The 25678-nt window shown below is 36.4% G+C and overlaps 1 protein-coding gene across 2 annotated transcripts in view; it reads left to right on the top strand.

Moving 5' to 3' along the window:
* RAD21 (RAD21 cohesin complex component) overlaps positions 1-24337 on the top strand; it is a 29730-nt gene extending 5393 nt beyond the window's left edge. Inside the window, exons 1-14 of one of the 2 annotated variants that reach the window (XM_006943353.4) lie at positions 1247-1373; positions 2508-2682; positions 7494-7623; positions 8794-8893; positions 11263-11369; positions 12050-12256; positions 12728-12853; positions 13191-13313; positions 15225-15448; positions 16771-16930; positions 17367-17515; positions 20060-20209; positions 21516-21599; positions 22610-24337. In XM_006943353.4, coding sequence (XP_006943415.3) covers positions 2539-2682; positions 7494-7623; positions 8794-8893; positions 11263-11369; positions 12050-12256; positions 12728-12853; positions 13191-13313; positions 15225-15448; positions 16771-16930; positions 17367-17515; positions 20060-20209; positions 21516-21599; positions 22610-22801 — 1896 coding nt within the window. In that variant the 5' untranslated portion in view covers positions 1247-1373; positions 2508-2538 and the 3' untranslated portion in view covers positions 22802-24337. Of the gene's footprint in view, positions 1-1246; positions 1374-2507; positions 2683-7493; positions 7624-8793; positions 8894-11262; positions 11370-12049; positions 12257-12727; positions 12854-13190; positions 13314-15224; positions 15449-16770; positions 16931-17366; positions 17516-20059; positions 20210-21515; positions 21600-22609 lie in introns of those variants that run through there. The other variant, XM_004000074.6, reaches the window with a different exon arrangement.
* Positions 24338-25678: the final 1341 nt, after the last annotated feature.

The following is a 25678-nucleotide window of genomic DNA, read 5'->3' as shown; positions in this document are numbered from 1 at the left end:
CCCAATGCGGGGGTCAGACCCATGAAACCATGAGATCATGACCTGAGCCAAAATCGAGCATTGGACCTCAGCCAACTGAGCCACCCAGGCACCCCTGAATTACTGTTTATATAATGCATGAGGTTTGGATCAAGATTCATATTTTGTGGATGATATCCAATCACCATTTGCTGAAAAGACTGTCCTTTCCCCTTTGTCAAGCTTCTTCATCTTTGTGAAAAATCAGTTGGAGTTATTTATGTGGATTTATTTCTGGGTTTCTGTCCTGTTTCATTGATGTGTGTGTGTGTGTGTGTGTGTGTGTGTGTGTGTGTGTGTGTGTGTGTTTTCTGCCACACAATGTTGACTATTGTAGCTGTTAGGTAAATCTCGAAATTGGTTAGACAAATTCATCCCACTGTATTCTTTTTTTAAAAAGTAGTTTTAGCTATTCTCGTTCCTTTGCCTTTCCAAAGAAATGTTACAAAAATCTTGTCAATGGCTATAAAAAAAAAAAAAAAAAAAACTCAAAAGGATTTCAATAGGCATGATGTTAAAGTTTCTTTTGAAACTAAACATACAGGGGCACCTGGGTGGCTCAGTTCAGCATCCCACTCTTGATTTCAGCTCAGGTCATTGATCTCATAGTTCCAGGGATCAAGCCCCACATTGGGCTCTGTGCTGACATCCTGGAGCCTGCTTGGGATTCTCTCTCTCCTTCTCTCTCTGCCCGTGTCCCGCTTGCATGCACATGCATGTGCTCTCTCAAAATAAACATGAAAAAAATAAATAAACATACACTTGTCGTGCTACCCAGCAATCATACTTCAGGACTTTTGCCCCAGAGAAATGAAAACTCTGTTCACCAAAAGTCTATATACACAGGTGTTTATAGCAGCTTTATTTGAAACAGCCTCAAACTGGAAACAACCAAATGTCCTTCGATAGGTGATTGACAAAGCAAATAGTGGTGTACCTCTCTATCCCACGGAATGCTACTCAGTGATCAAAAGGAACATACTGTTGATAGCTTGCAACAACTTGGGTGGATCTCAAAAAGAGTGTTAGACTGCTGAATCCAAAAAACATACTATATGATTCTACTTATATGACCTTCTCAAAATGACCAAGTTAGAGATGAAGAACAGAGTGGTGGTTGCTGGGACTTAGGAATGGTAGAGAGGAAGGAATGGGGGTGACAATTAAAAAGGATAGAGAGGAAGAGCTTTGTGTTGATGAACTAGTTTTGTATCTTATTCACTTGCAGTGGTGGTTACACAAATCTGCACATGTGATAAAATGGCATAGAACTATACATACACTTGCACCAATGTCAGTGTCCTGGTTTTGATACTGTATGTGAGATGTCACCATTGGGGGAAACTGGTTAAAGGGTAAGTGGGACCTCTCTACTATTTCTGGGACTCCTGTGAACCTATAATTATTTCAAGAGAAAAAATGTTATAAAAATGTTTATGTTCTTTTCATGTGCTATGGGTGTGCTTGAGTTTATTTCTGTAAAAACATGACTTGTATATCTTACTGTAGTCGTAGACATTTTAAAAAAAGAAATTCATCTGGCGAAATAGATTTTTTAATCTTCTATGTAAGGGTAAATAAATAAAGGAAATATCAACACAGGAAATGAAGGAAACATACACAGTTAATGTACTCTATAAGCTGGATTTTTTAGGGTGCCTTTTTTTTTCCTTCTACATCAACACATAGCTTGCTAAAAGAAAAATGTGCACTTGTATTTCCACTAAGACTATTTCAGTCATAAGATAAATGTTACGCTGTATCATTGTCCTGATACAATGTCCTGTTAGTGTTTAAATTATAATTGGACAAGTACTTTTCAAGTTCTTGAGTTGGAAAAACTATATATATAATGCTTTTTTAAGCCTCAGCTTTTCTAAACTACTCACCTGTAAAGGTGGACCAACCCACCTACTTTTATCTGGTACAATATGAAATACTTGTTAGCACAGTACTTGTCATGAGGTAGCAATTATCCTATAAAGCATCTAGCTGAGAATCCATTGTTAATGGGGTTCTAAAAATGGAAATTTACACACTGTTTAATATCTGTTCCTGAGTATTCTTAGATATACTTTTCTTGCAATAAAGAATTTTTTTTTTTTTTTTTTTTTTTTTTTGGCCAGAGGCAGACTCTTTTCCATAGTCAGTGATCAGGGTAGGAATGGAATGAACACTTGATGGAACTTCAAAATGGAAAAGAGTTTTCTGGTGACAATTTTTACTTTAAAAAAAAAATCGCCCTTTTATTTTGGGTATGAAAATGATTTGACTCTTTTGTCCCTTTTCAGCTGCTATTTTGGGGTCTTTTTCTTGCCCTCTCAAAACTAACACAGTAGATTGTTTTCATAAATGCATACTGTACTTTCTTCCACCTTTCATGATTCCATATTAAAAAGAATAGGAAGCTTTTATTTTCATATTTCTTCTATGTCTTGATAAATGTTTGTTTTCATATGGTAGTTATATTAACTTTTTTTCCCTTTCAGATTTCCTCCTGTTTCATAATCAGCCGGAACAATGTTCTACGCACATTTTGTCCTCAGTAAGAGAGGGCCTCTGGCCAAAATTTGGCTAGCGGCCCATTGGGATAAGAAGCTAACCAAAGCCCATGTGTTTGAGTGTAATTTAGAGAGCAGTGTGGAGAGTATCATCTCACCAAAGGTATGTTTGTTGTTGATATTTTTATTCACTTTGTCGATTGTTTATTGATGTGTGAAACAATTCTGTAAAACAGCTTTTTAGGTTTACGTCTTCTTTGGAGGCAAAGAAAAATTTCTAGATTACCCAGAGTTCCAGTTTGGTATGCTATTCCCTTTAAAAATTCTGTAAGTGCACAGATCTTTTCATTTGCCTGTTTTCATGGTAGATCAGCGTGAGATCAGGCACTACCCAAATATATTTCTAGATGTTTTTGTACTTAAACATGTGTATAGGTGTTTCTAATTTGGGAATTTATAAAATATTCAAAATAAGGACCCTTTAATTAGAAACTGTTGTAGGGATCAGATCTAATTATCATAGCCATCTAGTAAATAGTATCCATAACTCTTGTACCTCCTCAGCTCCACAGGCCTACTTGCTGTTTCTTAAAGATATCAAGCTTCTTCCCTGTCTCAGAACTTTTATACTTGCTGTGCTCTTCTCCTAAATATTTAATTATTGTGTGTCTCCCACTAGCATGGAAGCCTCATGAATGTCCTTACCTTATCTGCCTTGTTTATGGCTCTGTTCCTAGAGGAGCTTTTATTAACATCCTGTGAAACTGTTCTGAGGCAGTGGTTTTTACCCTTGGATTTCACAAACAGTGTAACTAGAAATAATCCATGTTTTTTTATGTTGCCAAGAAAGGACCTTTACAACATACACAATTACATGTATTAACATCATTAACACTTTGTTGAGAAACAGATAACGTTGACTTCAAAATGTATAAGGACTAATCTCAAAGGAAAAGTCCTTAAATATGATACAACACACACACACACGTTACGTCTGTGTTTTAAAGGTCCTTTTGTGGACCTTGTATTAACCCATATGCGCTCTAGTTGTCCTGTCGAGAAAATAGCCCAGATACAACTGTCTGGACCGCATTGAGAGCTACTCTTAGAATTGGCAGTTTGGATGATGCTGGCTGCCATGATGTGTTAAATAAATAAGGGTAGTTCTTTATTGCTGAAGAAGCAAGGGGATCTGAGATGAATAAAGCTGGGATCTAGAAAAGACTTGTTCAGAAAAGTCGTGTGGGAGAGGATATGTTTTAGGAGAGAAAAGTGAAAGTTTATATGTGTATTGAGGGCTAAATTACAGAGTTTCCACTTGTCTATAGAATTTTGGCTGGCTTTAGAGTTAAATTTGGTGGCATTTATTGGTTTTAAGGAAATTTCTATCATATTATTTCTAAGATGTAAAGTGAAAAATTATAAAATGAAAAGTTTACTAACAGGGAGATAGGTGACCTCTAGTCCTACCACCTAGAGAAAGTTTTAGTATTTTGGTATGCATTTAAAATGTGTGCATATATTTTACACATAAGCATGTATACACAAACTGCATTATATGTTTTATAACAAGACTACATTCAGGAAAAACTCTGTTCATAACTTTACCATCATTTGTCATGGTTGCATTGTATAGTGTCATAGTCTCTTATCCACAGAATTTGAATACAAAACATAGAAACAGGTCATTTGTGTATTCATATGTTCACTGTAGAACTACTAATGTAAATGATTATTGGAAACAGCTCGAATTAGATGATTCTGGGAATGTCTTAATATATGTCGTATGCACTGTATTACCTTAATAATAAAAAATCTCTTAATTCTAAAACACTTTTGGCCCCAAGGATTTAACATAAAAGATTATAGACCTGTAATTCATTGTTTCGATTATACATGATTTATTTTACCAGTGTCTTTTTTAGATAATCTATAATTTTTCCTAATTTTTTGAATTTTAATTCCACTGGTCCTGTAGTGTGCAAACATTAAAATTACAAAGATTTTTCTACTTGGTAGGACTACAGGTTTATTTTCCTCTTTTTAAAAAATAACCATTGAATAAACATTGCTTGCAAAATCTTTTGGTCACATCTGTGGGCTTTTTGTTGTTGTTGTTGTTCATTTTTGAGAAAACACAAACCTGGAAGGGGCAGAGAGAGAGAGAGGGAGACACAGAATCTGAAGCCGGCTCCAGGCTCTGAGCTGTTAGCACAGAGCCAGACAAGGTACTTGAACTCACAAACCATGAGATCATGACCTGAGCCGAAGTTGGATGCTTAACCAACTGAGCCACCCAGATGCCCCCCTCTTTTTTTTTGACTCAAGATTGTTTACTATGTGAGGTTAGGATACATCAAAACCAGTCTTGCATTTTCATTGATCTTTTGTTCCCATCTGTAAATTTTTCCTTAGTGTTGATGTTTAGGAAGATAAATGATGGGCCAGGTGGTATATTTCTGATATGCATTAATAGTTTGCTCTGTGGGGAGATAGTACCAGTTTGCACTGCTGGTCTAATTGTATGAGAATATGAGGTTTTCTACTTTTTATAGGTATGCTTACTGAGGGAAGTGAATGGAAAAAGGAGAAGTTGAGCTCTTTTCTTGAAATTGATATGTGTGACTAATCTTTAACACCCATAAGCAAATATTGAGGGTGATTTGGCTTAAAAGGATAACATTTTTTCATAGTATGTGCAGAGTACTTTGTACGCCTTTAGGGACACTACAAAAGAATACAAGATAATCTGATATGTGAAGGTATGTAGCAGTTGCCACAAAGTAAGGCATACAGTTCAAGAATAATGTAAAAAACTGTGGAGGGTGTGAGAAAGAACAACTTACTTTAAAAACCATTTCTAAGTGGGTTTTTTTCAATGTTTATTTTGAGAGAGCATGTGTGAGTGGGGGAGGGGCAGAGCAAAGGAGAGAGAATTCCGGGCAGGCTCAGCCCTGTCAGCCCAGAGCCTGATGTGGGCCTCTGACTCATGAACCTCAGGAACCAAACTCTGAGATCATGACCCGAGTCAAAATCAGCAGTTGGATGCTCAACCGATTGAGCCACTTAGACACCTGTCTAAGTGGGTTTTTATGATTGATCTTGTTTTATTTTGATAGAATATATATTTCCACAGGTGTACTAACTCAGAAATGTCTGTTGTTTGCTCTTGTGCAGTTCTTGTGAGGGATTTTAGAACAAGCGTCAGACATACAGCTCAGTTGTAACCGTGTGGCTCCTGCCCCCTCACGACACTCCTCTGTTTGAACAGCCACCGGTAGCCTCTGTAGAGCTTTCCCTGGGTACATAACCTGTGTTCCATATTACACCTATACTCTTAACATGGGCTAGCTCAACAGCAAAAAGGGCCATACTTCATATTACCTACTTCTTTGCTAAACTCTGAACCAAACTCATCCAGAAAGAAATCTTTTGCCCAAACACCACCTTTTTAAAAAGTTTCCAATTCTTTACAAGATAATGGCATGCAGTGGGTTTTAATTTTAAATCCTTCCTCCTTTCTTAGGTAAAGGTACAGTCAATATTAAATTTTCTAAGACCACATCATAAAAGTAGATTCTTTCTTTCCATTAGGAACAGTGTTTTAATTGGGTCTTTTCATATCAAGGATGATAAGTCCTGGATTTGATCACAAATTTTTAATTTTAGATATACTAAGAATAGCAGTAACTTTCGTAATTTATGTTGTATGTGAAATTGCCATAAAGACAGAGCCTGAGAGTCCTTGTAAATGGAACCCTAGGCTGCTATAGACAGTACATATATAACTGAGAAATACAGTGTTTCATTTTATAAGTAACATAACATTTTATAAGTAACATTTCATAAGTAACATACTAATTATATTTGAAGCAAATGATTAACAGCTTTCTTTGCTACCTTAGAATTTGAGATCTATGGTATGATTTGGAAAATAATCTGGGAAAGTTTGAGTTCATGTTGTCTTGTTCTCAAAAACTTTTCCATATTCTAGCTAGAGGAATTGTGAATCGTGCTGGTTAGTTGAGTGTTTACTGCGCTTTCTTTTTCCAACTACTGCATCTCATCCCACACAAGCATTGATTGAGATCTACCTTGAAAGGAAAAAAAAAAAAAAAACATGCTGAAGAGTGTATTTTCTTGTAAACAAACAAAAAAAAAAAGATGGGTTACCATTACCTTTCAACTGTTATTATGCCTTCCAGTCAACCGATAAACTCAGTGAAAAAGGTCTTAAACAGTGAGGAAATTAACAGTCACTTAATTAGAAGTTTAGAGATAGGAAGATTCAGGTTTAGTTGAGTTCATTCAATGATGTCATTCATCTAAGGACTCACCAGTCTCCTGTTGGCTTCTTGTTCTTGTACTTACAGCCTCATGACTACAAGCAGCTCCAAACCCCACTGCTCACAACACAGGAGGGAAAAAAGAGAGAGGCGTTCTTTTTCTTATTGGGAAAATCTCTCTCAGAAGCTGACATACTTTATACTTTTTCTTGTTGGTTAAACTGGGTTATGTGCACACTCAAAAAGCATTAGCAAAGAGGAAAGAGACAGTTCTTCAAGGCTGAGAACATTCACTCCCCGGACAAAATAGAGTTCAGCTAGCTAGCAAGGAGCAATGGCTCTGGATTGGCAAACAAAAGTGCCACACATTCCTTAATGTGCTTATGATGGCAGTCTGTGGGATGCCTTGGTACCTGCTGCATAGCTACCTTTGTGTCTGTGTTCACTCACGAATTACTGCTAATCTAGTCCTGGTCAATACAGATACTCGAAATTTACAGGTAAAGGCACAAGTAAAATAATTATAGGTGATTTATAAGGTAACTTCAAATAAATGGTTGAAAGTATGAAGAGAGAAAGTGAAAACTGCCCATCAATTGCACAGAATACAAGCTTTGAAGTATGATTACCTCTAAAACCAAAAAAATTAACTTTGTAAATTAGATCAATATTAATGTTTTATTCCTAGGTGAAGATGGCGCTCCGAACATCAGGACATCTCTTACTGGGAGTAGTTCGAATCTATCACAGAAAAGCCAAATATCTCCTTGCAGACTGTAATGAAGCATTCATTAAGATAAAGATGGCTTTTCGGCCAGGTATTGTTGACTTTTTTTTTTTTTTTTTTTAACCTTGGATTTTCTCATGCAGTATGAAAAATTGCAAAACCTATATTCTAGTTCCACTTGTTTTGTTCTAATATTAATACAGGGGAACCTTTCAAAAACAGGGCTAGGCTTGGAGAGGCAGTGGTTCAAGGGAAGAAACCCACTTCAGTCGTACATATGGAATTATGGCAGTCACCCCTTTTTAAATGCCTTTTCATTATCTCACATAGAACTGAGTCAGAGTTGAAATGTTGAAAGCTGATTGTTACATGAATTTTTTAAATGTAACTTAAGAAAATCTTAGGATTTAAAATTTTTTTCCCAAATAATTTTAGCATATTCTTAAAATTCACTTTTAACTTGAGACTTTTATTAAACATTCTTTATAGTGTTTTGTTGTTTTAGGTAGTGATTGGCTCTAAAACTGGATTCTAGTAACCAAATTTCCATCTGCATAGATAATAATTATGATATCTGAATTCATATGTCATTTTATAATTTTTAAAACAATGATGGAATTTTATTCTAATTAAAATAATGAAGAGATGCCTTATATGGTAGTTTTTACCGAAGTTATGTTTTACTATTTCAATTTATTTTAACATATGAACAGTGAGATTTTTGAGATCTAAGATTTTATTTAAAAGCAAATTGTTTAGGTAGAGGCTATGGTACTTGAATGATTTCTAACATGTAGATAATTGCATTTTGCTTAAGTAACCATGCTTTTTTATTTTTTCTTATTTAAAGCAATGCATTTTTAGCATGCACTGAAGAATATAAGGAAAACCAAAATAATGTAATCCCACTTACCCTAAAATAACCAACTCCTCTTGATATTTAGGGTGTTCCTTTCCAGTCATTCCGCTTCTTCATAAATGTCATGTTTATGAAGAAAACTGTTATTAATATTTATTTGTCATGTCCTTTTCAAGACTTACCACCTTAATGCATTATTAGTGCTTTGACTTTTTTTGGAAAGTAAGTAATTTGGCTTATGAGTATAGAAAAACAAAAGTACTTGAGCTTTGGTGGTACTTTGCATACATTATCAATCTTTCAGGACTATAACCTTAGGAGATCATACTGACTTTACCTTCCTCTCATCCCTAGATAACCTGTGATATAACCAGGCCTTCAAGCTTACCATTTCCTTTCCAGGTGTTGTTGACCTACCTGAAGAAAATCGAGAAGCTGCTTACAATGCTATTACTTTACCTGAAGAATTTCATGACTTTGATCAGCCACTGCCTGACTTAGAGTATGTCTCTCCCTCTTTTAATTGTTGACTTGGTCTACAAATAACATTATTGGTTTCCAAATGTATAGTTTTCCATGGAATGTTTTTTTTTTTTAACATTTATTTTCAAGAGACAGACACACACAGTGCAAGGGGGGAGGTGCAGAGAAAGGGGGTTACAGAATCGGAAGCAGGCTCCAGGCTCTTGAGCTGTCCATGCAGAGCCCAACGCGGGGCTCGAACCCACCAACACTGAGATCATGACCTGAGCTGAAGTTGGACGCTCAACCGACTGAGCCACCCAGGCGCCCCTTCCTTGGAATGTTTTGACACCAAATTAACATGAGGCTCAAATGTATAAGCTTTCAATTAGGATAAAGTATAAATATGAAATATATAACCTAGAATTGTTTCTTCTGTAAGAAAACTGTACAGATGTCAACTTTAACAAAGCTAAGATAGGAGAATTCACATGTGCTTAGGCCAAAGCTTGTGTAAACAGTTTCCCAGGTTTGTGCTTTACATAAGGATATTAGTAAACATGAACTATTGGTTCATGTTTTTTCTCTGGAGGTATATATTAAAGTCATCTATAGTTATCGTCTTTGCCAAGCTAACTTAAAGAGCAAGAAAGGGTCGTTGTCACAACATCCAATTGAGAAAGTTGTACAGAGATGACCATTCTAGCATAATATTGTAGTATATTTCTCTTTTCTCGAGTCCTCAAAATCCAGCTGTTACCATGACAGGGAATGTGCCTATAACTTTCCATGTGATTTAGTAGCACAAGTGACAACCAGTGACAATTCTTACACTACGCCCCATTTTTTTTTTTTTTTGACAAATTTTTCTGCTTTGTAAAATAATCTATGACTCCTAATTCTGATTTATTTTTGTGTGTGTGTGTGAAATAATGCTAGGTGCTATCTAGCTCCTTTCCTGTTTTCTTTTTCCTCTTAAACTTCCATTTTTAAAAAATTTTTATCATGGAAATTTAACAGCCAAAAATTAGATTAGTATAATGAACCCCATGCACTGTTGTTTAATTTGAATATGTTGCCAGTTTTATTTCATATGTATTTCCCCAATTCAACCTCCAACGCACACTGGATTATTTTAGAGAATATAGATCTTCCTTTCTCTGTAAATACTTCAGTATGTATCTCTTTTGAGGTAAGGATTTTTCTTTTTTTTTTTAATTTTTTTTTTTAACATTTAATTTTGAGAGAGAGAGAGAGAGAGCGAGCACAAATTGGGAAGAGGCAGAGAGGGAGGGAGACACAGAATCTGAAGCAGGCTCCAGGCTCTGAGCTGTCAGCACAGAGCCCGACATGGGGCTCAAACCCACGAACCGTGAGATCATGACCTGAGCCGAAGTCGGACACTTAACTGACTGAGCTACCCCGGCACCCCAGGAATTTTCTAAATATATCCATAACAACATCCCATCTTAAAAATACAATATTTCTTTAATGTGATATCCAGTCAGCATTCAAATGTCCCCCGTTGACACATGGGCCTTTTTCCCCCCAGTTTAAGTTAGGGTCTGTACACATTCTGTAAGCTGCATTTGGTTGGTATGTTTCAGAAGTCTCTTGTGTTTTTATTGGCATTTGCTAAAAAAAAAAAAAACAAAAAAAAACGGATGTTTTGTTTTGAAGCATTTACATTCTGAATTTTCCTGATATTCTACATTGTTTAATGTTACATGTTTTTTATTTAATATTTTTTAAATAATAGAGATTATTTGTTAGAAGAAGAAAGTCTCAGGAAAGCTGGGTAGCTTCAGTGTTCGTAACACCTGTAAGTTTCACAACCCTGATGAAAACTCATGCCTGTCTAGACCATGCACATCTAAGTTTTTCCTCTGTGTACTCTATTACCTTATGTAGTGATTTCAGGATATTCTATTTTCCCTGCCGGTCACTTATGATTTTTAAATAAGCATACAAAATAAATTCCAAATCACTGTTAAAATTCTTAAATTGTAGGGGTGCCTGGGTGGCTCAGTCAGTTAAGCATCCCAACTTCAGCTCAGGTTGGGATCTCACAGTTCACGGATTCGAGCCCCGCATCGGGCTCTGTGCTGACAGCTCAGAGCCTGGAGCCTGCTTTGGATTCTGTGTCTCCCTCTGTCTCTGCCCCTCCCCCACTCATGCTCTGTCTCTCTCCATCTCTCAAAAATGAATAAACGTTAAAAAAAAACTGAAAAAGATTCTTTAATTGTATTTAGTATTCTATATTAAGACTTATAAACCATGATAACTTGTGTGCATGTTTTTTCCTTATAGAGAGAGTTAGGATTTTATATATGTATATATATGTATATATGTATGTATATGCGTTACAGTAAGACTTGAGACTAAAATGTATTTGAAATTCTTTTAAAGTGACATAGATGTGGCCCAGCAGTTCAGCCTGAACCAGAGTAGAGTGGAAGAAATAACCATGAGAGAAGAAGTTGGGAACATCAGTATTCTACAAGAAAATGATTTTGGTAATAGAGAAACAGATCACTAGACACTAGCTAATGTTAGAATTATGTTGTTGCACTACTAGCAATTTGAAAAAGAAAACCCAGACATATGTTACATTTATGATGACAGAAAAAATTTTATCTCCTGTATTTTCATCAAAAAAAAGAATTTGCCTTCCTACCAGTATATGAACCGTTATTTCCATTTATGCACCAAACTTGATTTCGTCTACTCCTGCCCCCCATACACAGTGATAGAACCTATGTATGGATCTGTGTGAAAAGTTTGAATATTGAAGTAATACATTTAAACTAATCACTTTGGAACAATTTCATTATGTACCTACTATTCTTTTTGAATAGTGTTTAAAACAAGTTAGCGGAAGTATTTCCTTGATGAAAACACATTGTAACAAAATCTGAGTATTTATGCGACCTAACCTACATACATAGTTAAATTTACCTGATATATTTAAAATGATGTAAATATGGATCCTACTTTTGAATTTGCTAGTCACGCCCCAGAATCAGTTTATGAAATATAAATGCTAAAGGTTTAAAGTTTAAACTAGATGTTTTAATACTCAAGTAAGACTTCCATAAGTAGATGTGGCATCACAATTATCATAAATCGTTAGGTGCTTTCTTTTATAACAGTGATGTTTGTAACTTTGTTTACCTTATCACTAAAATTTGTTCAGGCGACTTTGGAATGGATGATCGTGAGATAATGAGAGAAGGCAGCGCTTTTGAGGATGATGACATGTTAGTGAGCACTAGCGCCTCTAACCTCCTGTTAGAGCCTGAACAGAGCACCAGCAATCTGAATGAGAAAATTAACCATTTAGAATATGAAGACCAATATAAGGATGACAATTTTGGAGAAGGAAATGATGGTGGTATACTAGGTAGGTCACAACAAGGTGGTTATTTTAACATTTCCTTGTTCAGTTGTGGTGTTTTAGAGCAGTCACTAATTTTATGCCTTAAGCAGCTCTTTGGGTACAGATGTGTGAATTGTGACCATTTGATTTCATTGAAGTTCTCTGAAACTAGCCTAAAAATATGATGTACCTGATTTTCTTAAAGGTGCTTGTCTCAGAGTGTTAAGGTTTACTAGTTCTTAAAACTTCTCTATTTGTGTTTGATATCTATATTAATATGTTTTAAATAGAGACATGAACCAGAAGATCTAAATTAAGAATGAGAAATTTTTTTGTATATGGTTTTATACTTTCGTATGCTACCTTGAAGAGAAACAGATGGAAGTTGAAGTTTTTTAATTTGGTTGATTTTCATATAATTGTATTTCCTAGTGATTAGCTATTCTTTTAGCATTTCTTTTTCAAGTTATAACTAAATTACATTCCCTATTTCAGATGACAAACTTATAAGTAATAATGATGGTGGTATCTTTGACGATCCCCCTGCCCTGTCTGAGGCAGGTGTGATGTTGCCAGAACAGCCTGCACATGATGATATGGATGAGGATGATAACGTATCAAGTAAGCATTTCCTGTTCAGTGACCTGGACATGATTATATGGTAGCTAGAAAGGTATTTAATGTAGACGACCGTAAACTAAAAGTTCCAGCTTTTAATGAATTGTAAATCTTCTTAAAAACAGTGTTTGGTTCTTATTCTCTTTCATGTTTAACTCTGTCCCTCCACTTTTGTGGCCAGTAGGGTTCACGTCTGGAGCAACTCCTTCATAACTAGAAAAGTGTTGGTTATTGGTACCAGTGGGTTTCTTTCAGTTTCTCAAGGGGAGTTTTGTCCTGCCATTTGTAGGAGATGTATTACATACCCAAGGCTTTTGTGACCAAATTTCTGTTTTTATAGTGGGTGGGCCTGATAGTCCTGATTCGGTGGATCCTGTTGAACCAATGCCAACTATGACTGACCAGACAACACTTGTTCCAAATGAGGAAGAAGCCTTTGCTTTGGAACCTATTGATATCACTGGTGAGCAAACAGACTTTTTCGACATATAAAATTTAGAATATAAGGTCCTAGTTCTGGCTGCTCTCTCTAACCTGCTACTCTTGTTTTAGATAACTAAGCTTCTTTCTTTTTGTCAGGTATCTATTATAGAATCTTCAGTTATAATCCAGATATCTTACAGAATATCTGTACAGGTCACTCTGAAATATAGAGAACACGTTTTTTTGCTAACGTGTATCTTAGTCTTTGGGGGTTCCCAAAAAAGATCACAGGTAACAATTAGAAAACATTACAAGGCATTTTACAAGATTGATTACCTTCCAAAGTTCTAGGTTCTGTAGAGTTGGGCTACAATCTGGGAAAAGCTAAGCATATTCTTTTTTTATTTTTATTTTTTTAACTGGAAATGTGATTCTAAAATAAGCACTTTTAGTGCTTATTAAGAAACAAAGCCAAACATACTGGGGTGCTGTTTCTCAATAAAAGGGGCAATTTAAGATAGGTAAATTAGATGTGAAACTAAAATTTCTAGATGGTTTATGGGTACTTTGGGGTGAATACTTGAAATTAGTTACACTATAATTCAGGATACAGCTATCACTTTTAAATAGAACAAGATAAACTTTTTTTCTACCTAAAACTAGAATTTGATCACCAAAAATTGCCTTGGGCTTCTGGTATATAAAGAGTGCTTGGTAGACATCTATTTAGAAACTGAAAATAGAACAAAGAACAAGTGTTTAGCCCATGGAACTTAAGTACTAATTAGGGGAGCATGAGTAAGTACAATATGTACTGTATTAGTGACCGATTTTGTAGAGAGCTATAAATAAGGCAAAATAGGTACATCGCACTGGTTAAAATAGGATAATCAGAGGGCGCCTGAGTGGTTCGGTTGAGCATCCAACTTCGGCTCAGGTTGTAATCTTGCAGTTTGTGAGTTTGAGCCCCACATCAGGCTCGTTACCGTCAGCCTGTCAGCACAGAACCCACTTGGGATCCTCTGTCCCCCTCACTCTGCCCCTCCCCCCTGACTTGCACTCTCTAAAAAAATAGTAAAAAAAATAATAATAATCAGGATTTGCAGTCTGTTTTAAGAACTTCAACTTTCAGAGACGGGAACTCAGTAGCTGGAGAATAAGTGTTGTGCAGGGGCTGTCACTGTATAACATCTTTTTGAATCTTGAATTCTGAACTCCCTGAATGTTTTATACATAAAAATCAGTGGAGGTATAACATTTCTGACAGGATGCGATGTTGAGGAATTTGTAGCCTAAGAAATTGAGAGAATGCTGCCTACTTTGCTGAGTTTTTGGTAAGGATTACGAGTGAGTGTACAGGCAGGATGGAGAGTAGAGCTCCAGGTCCATCTGGGTGTGGGCTTTTGTTTTACTTCATCAGTCTGCTTGTACAAGTGCCATATGTGAATTGTAACTTCTCCACTAAAAATCATAATTGCAACCATTTACAGAAGACTAAGTATTTTATAACTCCTATAAGTGGTTGGCATTATTTCAAGTGAGAAAATAAAGGGATAAGCAAGATGAAGTTAACTTTTCTAAGTGGTCACTTGGGTAATAATAAATTACAAAACCCAGTTCTTGAGCCCAGATCTGAATCAAGTATGATAGGTTTCTTTTTACACTGTAAACCTACATGGGAAAAATATATTGGCACTTGAATTATTTTACTCATTTTGTGCCTAAAGTCTATAAATATTCATTCAGCAAATTTTTATCAAGCACCTATTGTGTATGCCAGTCTCTATTCTACGTGGTACTGCAGAAACATCAGTTAAAACGGATTCTGCCCTCTTGATGTTTTTCTACCAGGTGTATAGAAAAGCAGGGATACAATGAGACCAACTCTGGTGGCTCTTTATTTCATGATGGCCTCACAGGAAAATGACCTTATTTTCTTCTATCATTCCAGTCAAAGAAACAAAAGCCAAGAGGAAGAGGAAGCTGATTGTTGATAGTGTCAAAGAGTTGGATAGTAAGACCATTAGAGCCCAGCTCAGTGATTATTCTGATATTGTTACTACTTTGGATCTGGCACCACCCACCAAGAAATTGATGATGTGGAAAGAAACAGGGGGAGTGGAAAAACTCTTCTCCTTACCTGCTCAGCCTTTATGGAATAACAGACTACTGAAGGTAATAGAGTTTGCAGAATTTTTTTAAGTTAATTTTTAAAACTTTTGAATCATTTTTGATCAAGTATTTTCAACTACATGGCACTTTTTTTTTTACTTAAATCACAATATACTGAACATAACCTATCTGAAAGATTGTGTGGACACCTGCATTTCTAAAAGATGCAGAAGGAATTTTTTCTGTATGAAAAAGCTGCTGTGGTTTTTAATAATTCTCTCTCCTCAACCTCTCTCTGATAAATTACTAATTCTATTACCTTACCATACACTGTACTTCAAGTCTACAATCCTTAGATACCGCTTTCAAGCCAAACCATGGCGTGGTTCTCCTTTTCCTGGAATAAAGAATTCTCTGATGGGGCGCCTGGGTGGCTCAGTCCACTGAGCGTCCAACACTTGGTTTCCACTCTGGTCACAATTTCATGGTTTGTGGGTTTGAGGCCTGCTTGGGATTCTCTCTCTTTGCCCTTCCCCTGCTTTATTTAATAAGAATTACTTTCATCTCCAGGCTCTTTTCTACTCATTTTAGGTTCCATACTATTCCAAAACAAGGTCCAAAAGTGGAGAATGCTTCAAAAGTGAAGCAGTACTATTAGACTGTTATTCTAAAGTTGAAATATGCATAGAATTGATTTTACGATAGATGTTACTAGAAAGTATTTCAGAGCAGCAATGCTATTGTAAAATTTATTGATTGGAATCTGAGTGATGGAATTATTTGGAAGAAAGTCTTTAAGGTATTTCTACTCTTTGACTTAGTGATCTCATTATTAGGAAAATTCCTAAGGAAGTAATTCAGAATATGGAAAACCGTTTCTGTGAGTATGGTCCATTACAGTGTTTGCAATAGAGCAACAACAAAATAGCAAAAAAATGGTTCAAATGTGGTATGTACACATGTACATATATATCTCCACTCTGTGGAATATTAAATAGTTATTAAAATTAAAAGTGATAGTATTATATGGAAATCTTATTAACTAAGTGAAAAAAAAAAACAGTATGTAAAACCACTTGGTATGTTTCCAGTTAGAGTAAGTGTATGAATATGAAAATAAACTGCAGGCAAACAAATTTAAAATTTTAGTGTTCTCTCCAGGTTACAGGATAGTGGATAATTTTTCCTTTATTGATTTTTCTGAAATTGCTGTACTTAATAATTTGTTAACCTGTATTTAAAAATTAAGACGGAATGAAGTGTGGATTTAACATGAAGTAGAAATCATACAACTATATTAAAATGTACTTAATGGAAAATAGAAATGTCAGTGGTGGATTTTAATATGATTTTTATTTTATAATTGAGATTTTTTTTTTCCCTAGCTCTTTACACGCTGTCTTACACCACTAGTACCAGAAGATCTTAGAAAAAGGAGGAAAGGAGGAGAGGCTGATAATTTGGATGAATTCCTCAAAGAATTTGAAAATCCAGAGGTTCCCAGAGAGGACCAGCAGCAGCAGCACCAGCAGCGTGATGTTATCGGTATGTTCTGTTAGAATAGTTCCTTAATGACTTACCTGTGTATTGGCAGAGTAGAAGAAATCGGGAACAAAGGGGTATACTCAAATTTTTGGACCTGGAAATACATTCCTTACTATAGCGTTCGATTTCTTTGTTAAATATAAGTTTTCTGTTTTTGGAAAGGTTTAAAGTAGGACTGGCTGAGTAATCTTCTGCAAAAAGGATTATCCTGCATTGGGTTGGAGGTGGTGAAACTTGTCCTTTTAAGGCCCTTTTCCACCTTTAAATGTATTGACAACTTGAGTAATGTTTGTCGGAGGGAGAGGTGGTAAAAATTTATTTGGCCTTCTTCATTAGAGAAAAAGTACTCTTAATATATTAATATTAAAAGTAAATTCTCTAAAATATTATTAAAGACTGTATGATCCACATGTCCTCTTCATATGACCAATTGCAGATGAGCCCATTTTGGAAGAACCAAGCCGCCTCCAGGAGTCCGTGATGGAGACCAGCAGGACAAACTTGGATGACTCAGCCATGCCCCCACCACCTCCCCAGGGAGTGAAGCGAAAAGCAGGACAAATTGACCCAGAGCCTGTGATCCCTGTAAGTAAGCATATCAGTCATTAAGAATTTTAGATCCCTAGTAATAAGGTTATCTAAGGAGCTCTTATGAAGTATTAATGGCAGGGAATGGGTCTAGAGAGAAAGAATGGCAACCGAAGATGTGAACACAGTGTGCCCTAAGTGGGAGAAGATATCTGGGAGTTTGAGCCTTTCTGACTCTTCTTGGATAGTTTTGTTTCAGAGGGGCCTAACATGACCATCCTTGGTTAATGTGAAATCCTTGATTCTGAACTTGGGTCCAGTTTATTATTTATTTTTCTTTCTCAGACGATAGTCCAGGTGAATCTGACAATTCTAGATTAAAGATGAAAATCATTATATAGAACCTGTTAAATTCTTTAAGTATCAAATATGTCGTGAGTAAAGTGAACACAGGTTGTCACTTTTGTAATTAACACCTAGTTCCAGGTGTCTGACCAGTTTTTTAATAGGTTTTCTTCTCCTTGTCAGCAAGATTGAACAGTTTTTTCCAGTTTGACGGATACAAATGACATACTTATTACTTTACAGTATACAACATAATGATTTGATATTATGAAATCATTTCCCAACACACATACATATATATATTGTCTTACATGATTCTTTTTTTCTTGTCCTGAGAAATTGTAAGATCACCATACTGTGTATTAGATCTCCAGAACTTACAACTGTAAGTTTATACTGTTGGACCATCTTCTTAACCTCTAGTAACTACTGTTGTACTCTTTTATGAATTAACCTTTTTTTATTCTACCTATGAGAGCATACAGTATCTGTCTTTCTCTGACTTACTTCAAGTAGCATAATGCCTTTATAGTCCATCCATGTTGTTACAAAAGGCAGGATTTTCTTGTGGTAAATATTCCATAGTATATGTATCATATCTTCTTTATCCATTAATGGACATGTTGTTTTCATGTCTTGGCTGTTATAAATAATGCTGCAGTGAACATGAGGGTGCAGATAACTGTTGAAGGTGGTGATTTCATTTCTGTTGGATAAATACCCAGAAGTGGAAGTGCTGTTCTAATCTTTTAAGGAACCTTCATACAGTTTTCCATAGTGGCTGCACCAACAGTGCACAAGGGTTTCTCTTTTGATGCTAGTCATTCTAACAGTGTGAGGGGATCCTTCATTGTGGTTTTGATTTGCATTTCCTTGCTTCAAAGATGTTGAGCACCATTTCATGGACCTTTTGACCATCTCTAGGGTCTTTGGAAAATGTTTATTCACCTCCTGTGTCCATTTTTGAATCAGACTGGTTTTATTTTTGCTCTTGAATTGTGTGAATTCTTTATTAGGGATATTAACCCCTTATCAGATAAATGATCTGCAAAGATTTTTTTCCATTCTATAGACTGCCTTTTCCTTTTATCCATAGCATCCTTTGCAGAGCTTTTTAGTTTGATGTAGGTCTCTTTGTGCTTTTATTTCCAAGACCTATTTTGAGGAGCTTACCCATCCTATGTTTTCTCCTAGTAGTTTTGTGGTTTCAGATCTTACATTCAAGTCTTTAATACATTTTGAGTTGATTTGTGTGTGGTGTAAGATAGGGGTCCAATTTTTCCAGAACCATTATTGAAATAAGATTTCCATATTGTAGGCTATATATATGGGTTGATTCTTGGGCTCTCTATTCTGTTCCAGGTTCCTGTAGTATGAGACCGTTTTAGGCTATCTTATTAAATAATCAGAATATACTTGTCATGAAGTAACATCTGGCTACCCTTAAGTTCATGTAGGATAGGAAAACTAAAATAAGTATAAAGGGAGTAAGGTGTAGTGTGAGGCTCCCTAATCCTAAGTTTATAGAATAAATGAATCTGAGCAAAAGGATGATTTTTTATAACCTTAGGCTCTTGGTTCAGCCTCCATCATGAAGTTTTGGCAGAAGATTCCTCTGCCAATTTTAAGAACTAGTTTCCTGTGCCCTCTGATGGTAGAGTTGTCAAGGAGAGCATCTTCCTGTATGAGCTCAGGAATGAAGGTGGAAACAGGTATCAAGAGAGTTACTCTAGTACTACTATCCTGGAGGAACTTGTTTTGTAATGTTCTTCACTGTTTACATTAAGCCTGTGAGAGGAAGGATATTCAAGAGATGGACTCAGAAAGACAGTCTCCTCATTCCTATAATTTGCTGCCAGTAAGAGCTCCAAGGCAAGCCCACGCTTAGTTGTAATAATCTTTAGACAGTTGTATGTAGTAATGGTTGATAGTACAGGCTATTTAACGTTAAAGCCTTTTTGCGTTGCCTTAGAGTTAGTGGGTGGGTCTGTTTTGTATGGTTATTCCTAAAATGCTACTAGACAAAGTTCTGGGGGTTTTCTGTTCCTAGTTTTTCTTGTGATTTACAACTTTCTCACGTGGACTTTATAGGTATTTGATGCCTAAAAAGTAAGTATAAGAACACAGCACTTTTATTATAATGGATTAATTTCTTCTGTACCCTAATGTTAAAGCTCTTTAAGAAGAACAGATCATCAAGTTTTGGTTTTAAGGAAGTATGGCAATATGACCCAGTATTTCTTTCTACTGTTTCAGCCCCAGCAGGTAGAGCAGGTGGAAATCCCCCCTGTAGAGCTGCCCCCAGAAGAGCCTCCAAATATCTGTCAGTTAATTCCAGAGTTAGAACTTCTACCAGAGAAAGAGAAGGAGAAAGAGAAGGAGAAGGAAGATGATGAGGAGGAGGAGGTAAGGAAATATTGGAAAAGATCTGATGAATAAATTCCCATCCCAGATTTAGCAAAAATCTTAAAACAGCTCACTTTTACTTCTCATATTAGAGCTAAGGTAATTGATGTTGAGCATCACAGTGATGAAAAATGTTCACACATAAACAAAATTTAACCAAATTCTTAATGATCTGGATCATCATTAAGAATATCAAGTTTTATGCTCTGCTATACCTCATTGTTTCCCTTGTGGGCTTTTGAAGGACACACGACTGCCCTCTCACTGATTTCTTAAAGTCTAGGTGGTTTGTACCTGCTTTTATTATCTTGTGGCCAATTCTTACTATTAGTGTCTGCCTCTGGTATGACCTCGCTCTCTGTGGCCTGGAAATCACATAACCATTTTCCATGAGTTTTGTTTTCATTAGATTGGGGTGAGATGTGACTTGGCTAAAAGAAAGGTTTGAATGGCTTTATTTTTTTAAAAGAAGAGGTGCTTTGAGAATGGCTTTTCTTGGCTGTTTGGGGTCTTTCTGGACCTTTGAAGCTGTTCTAGGTAACTTAGGATTTATTATTTTGATGCTGTCAGATATTTTAAATTTACAATAAAAATGTTAATAAAATATCTTAATAAAATATCTTCCAGGAAGTTTAAATTTCTTCTAAGACTAAAGGTTATGGATTGGGTATATATTTTCATGAGTATCTGTATTTATAATTTATCATCATTATGCCAACCATAGATTTTATAACCATTTAGTGCTTGAGTACCACCTTTTTTTACAGTCAGGATTTAGCCCCAGAGCTGCTACTCTTTTATGCACTAATGTATGCCACATTATCTCAGACTGTGTTGAGTCAGTATTTAAAATTCTTGTGCATTTTATTGTGTATGAAGCTGTAAACTCCCGGTTCTTGGAAATGGGGTATGTAGTTCCAGCATAGCAGGTCTCAGCAGTCGCCCCATGCCAGCTTCACAGAAGACAGGTCTGCAAGTGACTGGGAGCCAGGCAGCTCAAGTAAAATCAAGTATTAGCCCATTTCTTTTAAAACACTATCCAGACCAGTAGTACTTCCTCATCTGCTAATCTGTATGCTCTTTGGTACTAGTCCGCAAGGAGATGAGCTATATATTCAGTTAAGTGTTTGCTTACAGGTACAGAAGACTTTCTTCTGTAAGTTAGGCAAGTTCATACTAGACACAGATATTTTCTGTTACTCAGTACACAATTTAAATTAGACCTTTCAGGATAAAGGAAATAATTCATTTTGCAGAACACTTTTGTCAGCTTTTTTATGTGTCGGGTGGGGTCATTTTCATTCAGGATGAAGATGCTTCTGGAGGTGATCAGGATCAAGAAGAAAGAAGATGGAATAAAAGGACTCAGCAGATGCTTCATGGTCTTCAGGTACGTGTGCCAGTCCAGACTTAGAAAGACTTGAGTGAAAACTTGACATTGCTCCCTCAAAAAGCAACATGCTATAACCAGAAAGTCTACGTTTGTGACACTTTTTCCAGCACTACGTATTCCAATACATATGCCAAGAGTAAGCCTGGGCTGCCTCAGTCCATTAAGTGTCCAGCTCTTGATATCTGCTCAGGTCATAATCACACAGTTTGTGGGATCGAGCCCTGTGTCAGGCTCCACGCTGCCTCTCCCCCTCCAAACAAATAAGGCCTTAAAAAAGAAAGAGTAAGCCTGGAAAGCATCCAGGTGAACACTTTGCAGTGGTTATGCTGCGAAGGTAAACTGTGGTGGTGGCTTATAGAATTCCTCTGTGTGTCTGCTACTTTTTAGTGATCATTGAATGTATTTGTTGGATCATTATTTGAGCATCTGTGAAATACCAGGCATGTTGCTTAAGGTTTCCCAAAATAGAGTCAAAGGATCGAGAGATTTTAAAAATAAGCTGAGGGGCGCCTGGGTGGCTCAATCAGTTAAACACCTGACTTTGGCTCAGAGCTTGCTTCGGATTCTGTGTCTCCCTCTGCCCCTCCCCCACTCATTCTCTGTCTCTCTCAAAGACATTAAAAAAAATAAGTTGAAATCTTAGGAAGAGTTAGTGCTCAGTTTTACTATCGTATCACATTTGCTTTTCCCCTTTACCTTCACTATTGAAAAAAGTCCACTCCCACCAGAATACATAGTATCCAAAATTAGCATCTTTTTAAAATTAGCACTTTACTGGGGTTGTCGGTTCAGTGTCCAACTTCAGCTCAAGTCATGATCTCAAGTTCTGAGCCCCACATCAGGCTGTGCTGACAGCTCAGGGCCTGGAGCCTGCTTCCAATTCTGTGTCTCCCTGTCTCTCTCTGCCCCTCCCCTGCTCATGCTCTGGCTCTCAAACATTAAAAAAAAAAAAAAAAAATAGCACTTTCCTGTGAGATTACTTTAATTCTTCCTTTGTTTTATTTCAGCGAGCTCTTGCTAAAACTGGAGCTGAATCTATCAGTTTGCTTGAGTTATGTCGAAACACAAACAGAAAGCAAGCTGCAGCAAAATTCTACAGTTTTTTGGTTCTTAAAAAGCAACAAGCTATCGAGCTGACACAGGAAGAACCATACAGTGACATCATTGCAACACCTGGACCAAGGTTCCACATTATTTGAGCAGCTAGAAGCATTATAGCTAGTGTTCATTTCACTAGTGTATACAAATTGCCCCCATGTGTAGGGCACACAAAACCCTTTGAGAAAATTTAGATTTTTGTCTGTACAAAGTCTCTGCCTTTTTCTTCATTTTCCAGTATTTTAAATTTATCAGTTTCATCTTTAAGGGAAACTGCTTATATGGATGTGTTTGTGTTCTGATGGAGAAACAAGCACACCCGAGGACCCAGAAGATCATTTTAACAGTTCAGAACAGTTGTGTGCAATATTGGCGCATGTGATGATAAGTAGCAGTTGAAAGTCGGGATTTTTATCTTAGTTCTCCATTATTGCAGTGGAAAGGAAAACATGTCAGGAAAAAAACGCTGGACAGTTTAAGAACTATGGTGTGAGTCTTTGACAGAAAGAAGTTGTCTTTTCCCACTAGTAACACTGGCAATCTTAACACCTATTTTTAGGGATGGTGCCCAAAACAAATTGTCCTCTTGAGATACATTTTAAAGTGTAATTCCGTAATGACCAAGAGGGCACGTGAAATTGTGCTATATATAAGTAAAACCCTTCAGCTACAAAATGATAGAACTTGGTTTAAAGTGTTCTATTTTGTAAGTCATTCCATTTGAAACTTTTTAATGAACCTGACTATCCTGAAATCTGTTGTTTTAGTGAGGCTCTAAAATGAGCCAAAGTAGACTTTTTAGAGTAGAATAAATATAAAAACATTTTATAACTTTCCAGAAGCTATAAATCAAAGTTTTAAAAAGATGTTTGGATATATTTGAGTATTCAGATCATGAAAATAGAAATTGCTATGCCAACTAAAAGGACAGACTGATGGGAAATTATACACCTGGTTGACTTAGCCCTTAAGCAGACAATGCTGTTAATAACTAATGGCTTCTCTGATATTTATTACAAGTTTTAGTACTGATCTTTTCCCAATGCTGCACACTCCTATGTTTGGAACTTTATTTTTAATGGCTTTGCAACAGAAATCCTATATCCGGTTTCCTGTAATTTAAGAAAAAACATCCAAATAAAGGCTTTATTATTAACAGACCAGATAGCACCAGAAATTATGTGACTATTATGATTCTCAAAATATGTCTTAACTTTTTAGGGCAAAATTACACTGAAAGTTCTAGCTTAAATGTTGGCACTTTTGTGGAAAAAAAAATCACTTTTCAAACTCAGACTTCAGTGTATACCCAATAATTTTAAATTATGTGAAATGTTTTAAATTAGTGAACTCGTAATTACTGTTTTGATGATTCAGTTTCTTGAGAATGGTAATTGTATAAAATTGCTATTGCAGCTTTATTTTCAATATGTGCCTGTAAACCATGGATTTTTCTCCCTTTGTAAAAAGTCATTGTAGATAATTGAATGTTTGATTATAGAAAGGTCATTAGTTTCTTGTTAACACATTTTGTTAGTCTGGTTTTGTTGCTTATCGGGTTTAATATTGTTCTTGAAAATAGTTGATGCTATGTTATGTATAACTTTTCTAATAAAAGTTGTGTTATAAGCTGTAAATTTTGGAGTATTGTTTTGTTGATCATGTTCCCCAGGAAAATGTTAATTATGCCTCATCTTTTGTTTGCCTTCTCTAGAATAATTGTTCATACAGATAGTGAATTTTTCAAGAAGTCTTGGGTTAAAAAAATGAAAGATTAGTGTCTTTGTCAACAGAAGGGCCATATGATCTGAAACTTGGATAGATATACAGTAATGATATATATTAGCATGTAATGAAATTAAAATGAAAGTAACCAATGGCTAGTGCTGAGGAATCTTTGGGGCACAGATACATCCCTGTAACTGCTAAGTACCTGCAAATTATGACGTGCCTATTGGTATATGCCCTTGGCAGCCCTAAACAAAGCCGATGAACTGGAGGCTTCCTGAGCCCATCTGAGAAGGCTACTGAAAGCCAGGGCATTCATTCAGTAATTTGACATGTCCCTACCTGTGCACATTCAGCCTTACCCTGTTCCCAACTGTGAGCTTTAAGAAGCTAAGATGGTTTAAGCCTTGCTAAAATCTTAAGCATTAAATAGTTTACTGCTGTTTGTAATAGGAAAACCAGTGTTTACTAAGCACCTATTGTACTCAAACCCAAACATTCTTCAATTTGAGGCTCACCACCTATGGTAAAACAGACTAGGGGAAAATTATAACCTAATGTGAAAGTGATGGAGTCTAGAATACAGCATGCCAAAATATCTGGGAAGGGGCCAGAAAACGTCCCAGAAAATAAAAATCTTTTGGCCAACATTTAAAAGATGGAAAATAACTTAGATTTAGGGTCCAAAATGGCAATGTAGAAAGATCAACTCACCTCCTCCAGGAACACACCAAATCTATGCCTATTTATACGACCGTTGTTCCTGAAGAAGAGGGCTGGACGACACCTTCACACGAGAGACCACATACAGAAGCAAGAGGCAGACAGGACAACAAGGGAATCAGATGCTCTGCATGGTAATGGGAGGGATAGTACTGAGGGACTGACTGCAGATTCATCTGCCCTGGGGCACAGAAAAGGAGCCGTGGTGTAAAAGAGCAACCAGTATATAAAAGATCCAGCCCTAGAACCCCGCCAAATGGTGGGAGAACTGCTGGAACTCTCTCTGGGTATGAGAGGTTTACATTCCCACTCTACCTTGATTAGGGGCACAGTCCCTGCACCATAGCCAGCCAGTTCCCTCAATGACCCCTGGGACATTTCTTATAAGGAAATGTCCGCACACCTCTCCTGGATATCCTGGGGCACAGAAAAAATAAAGTTTGAAAGACCAGAAAATAAAAGATGCAGCCCCACAACTCCACTGAACAGCAAGGAAGCTGCTGGAACTCTCCCAAGTCAGAGAGGTT

The sequence above is a fragment of the Felis catus genome, chromosome F2 (genome assembly GCF_018350175.1).
Source record: "Felis catus isolate Fca126 chromosome F2, F.catus_Fca126_mat1.0, whole genome shotgun sequence".
Classification (NCBI taxonomy): domain Eukaryota; kingdom Metazoa; phylum Chordata; class Mammalia; order Carnivora; family Felidae; genus Felis; species Felis catus.
This window is presented reverse-complemented; position numbering and strand designations above follow the sequence as displayed.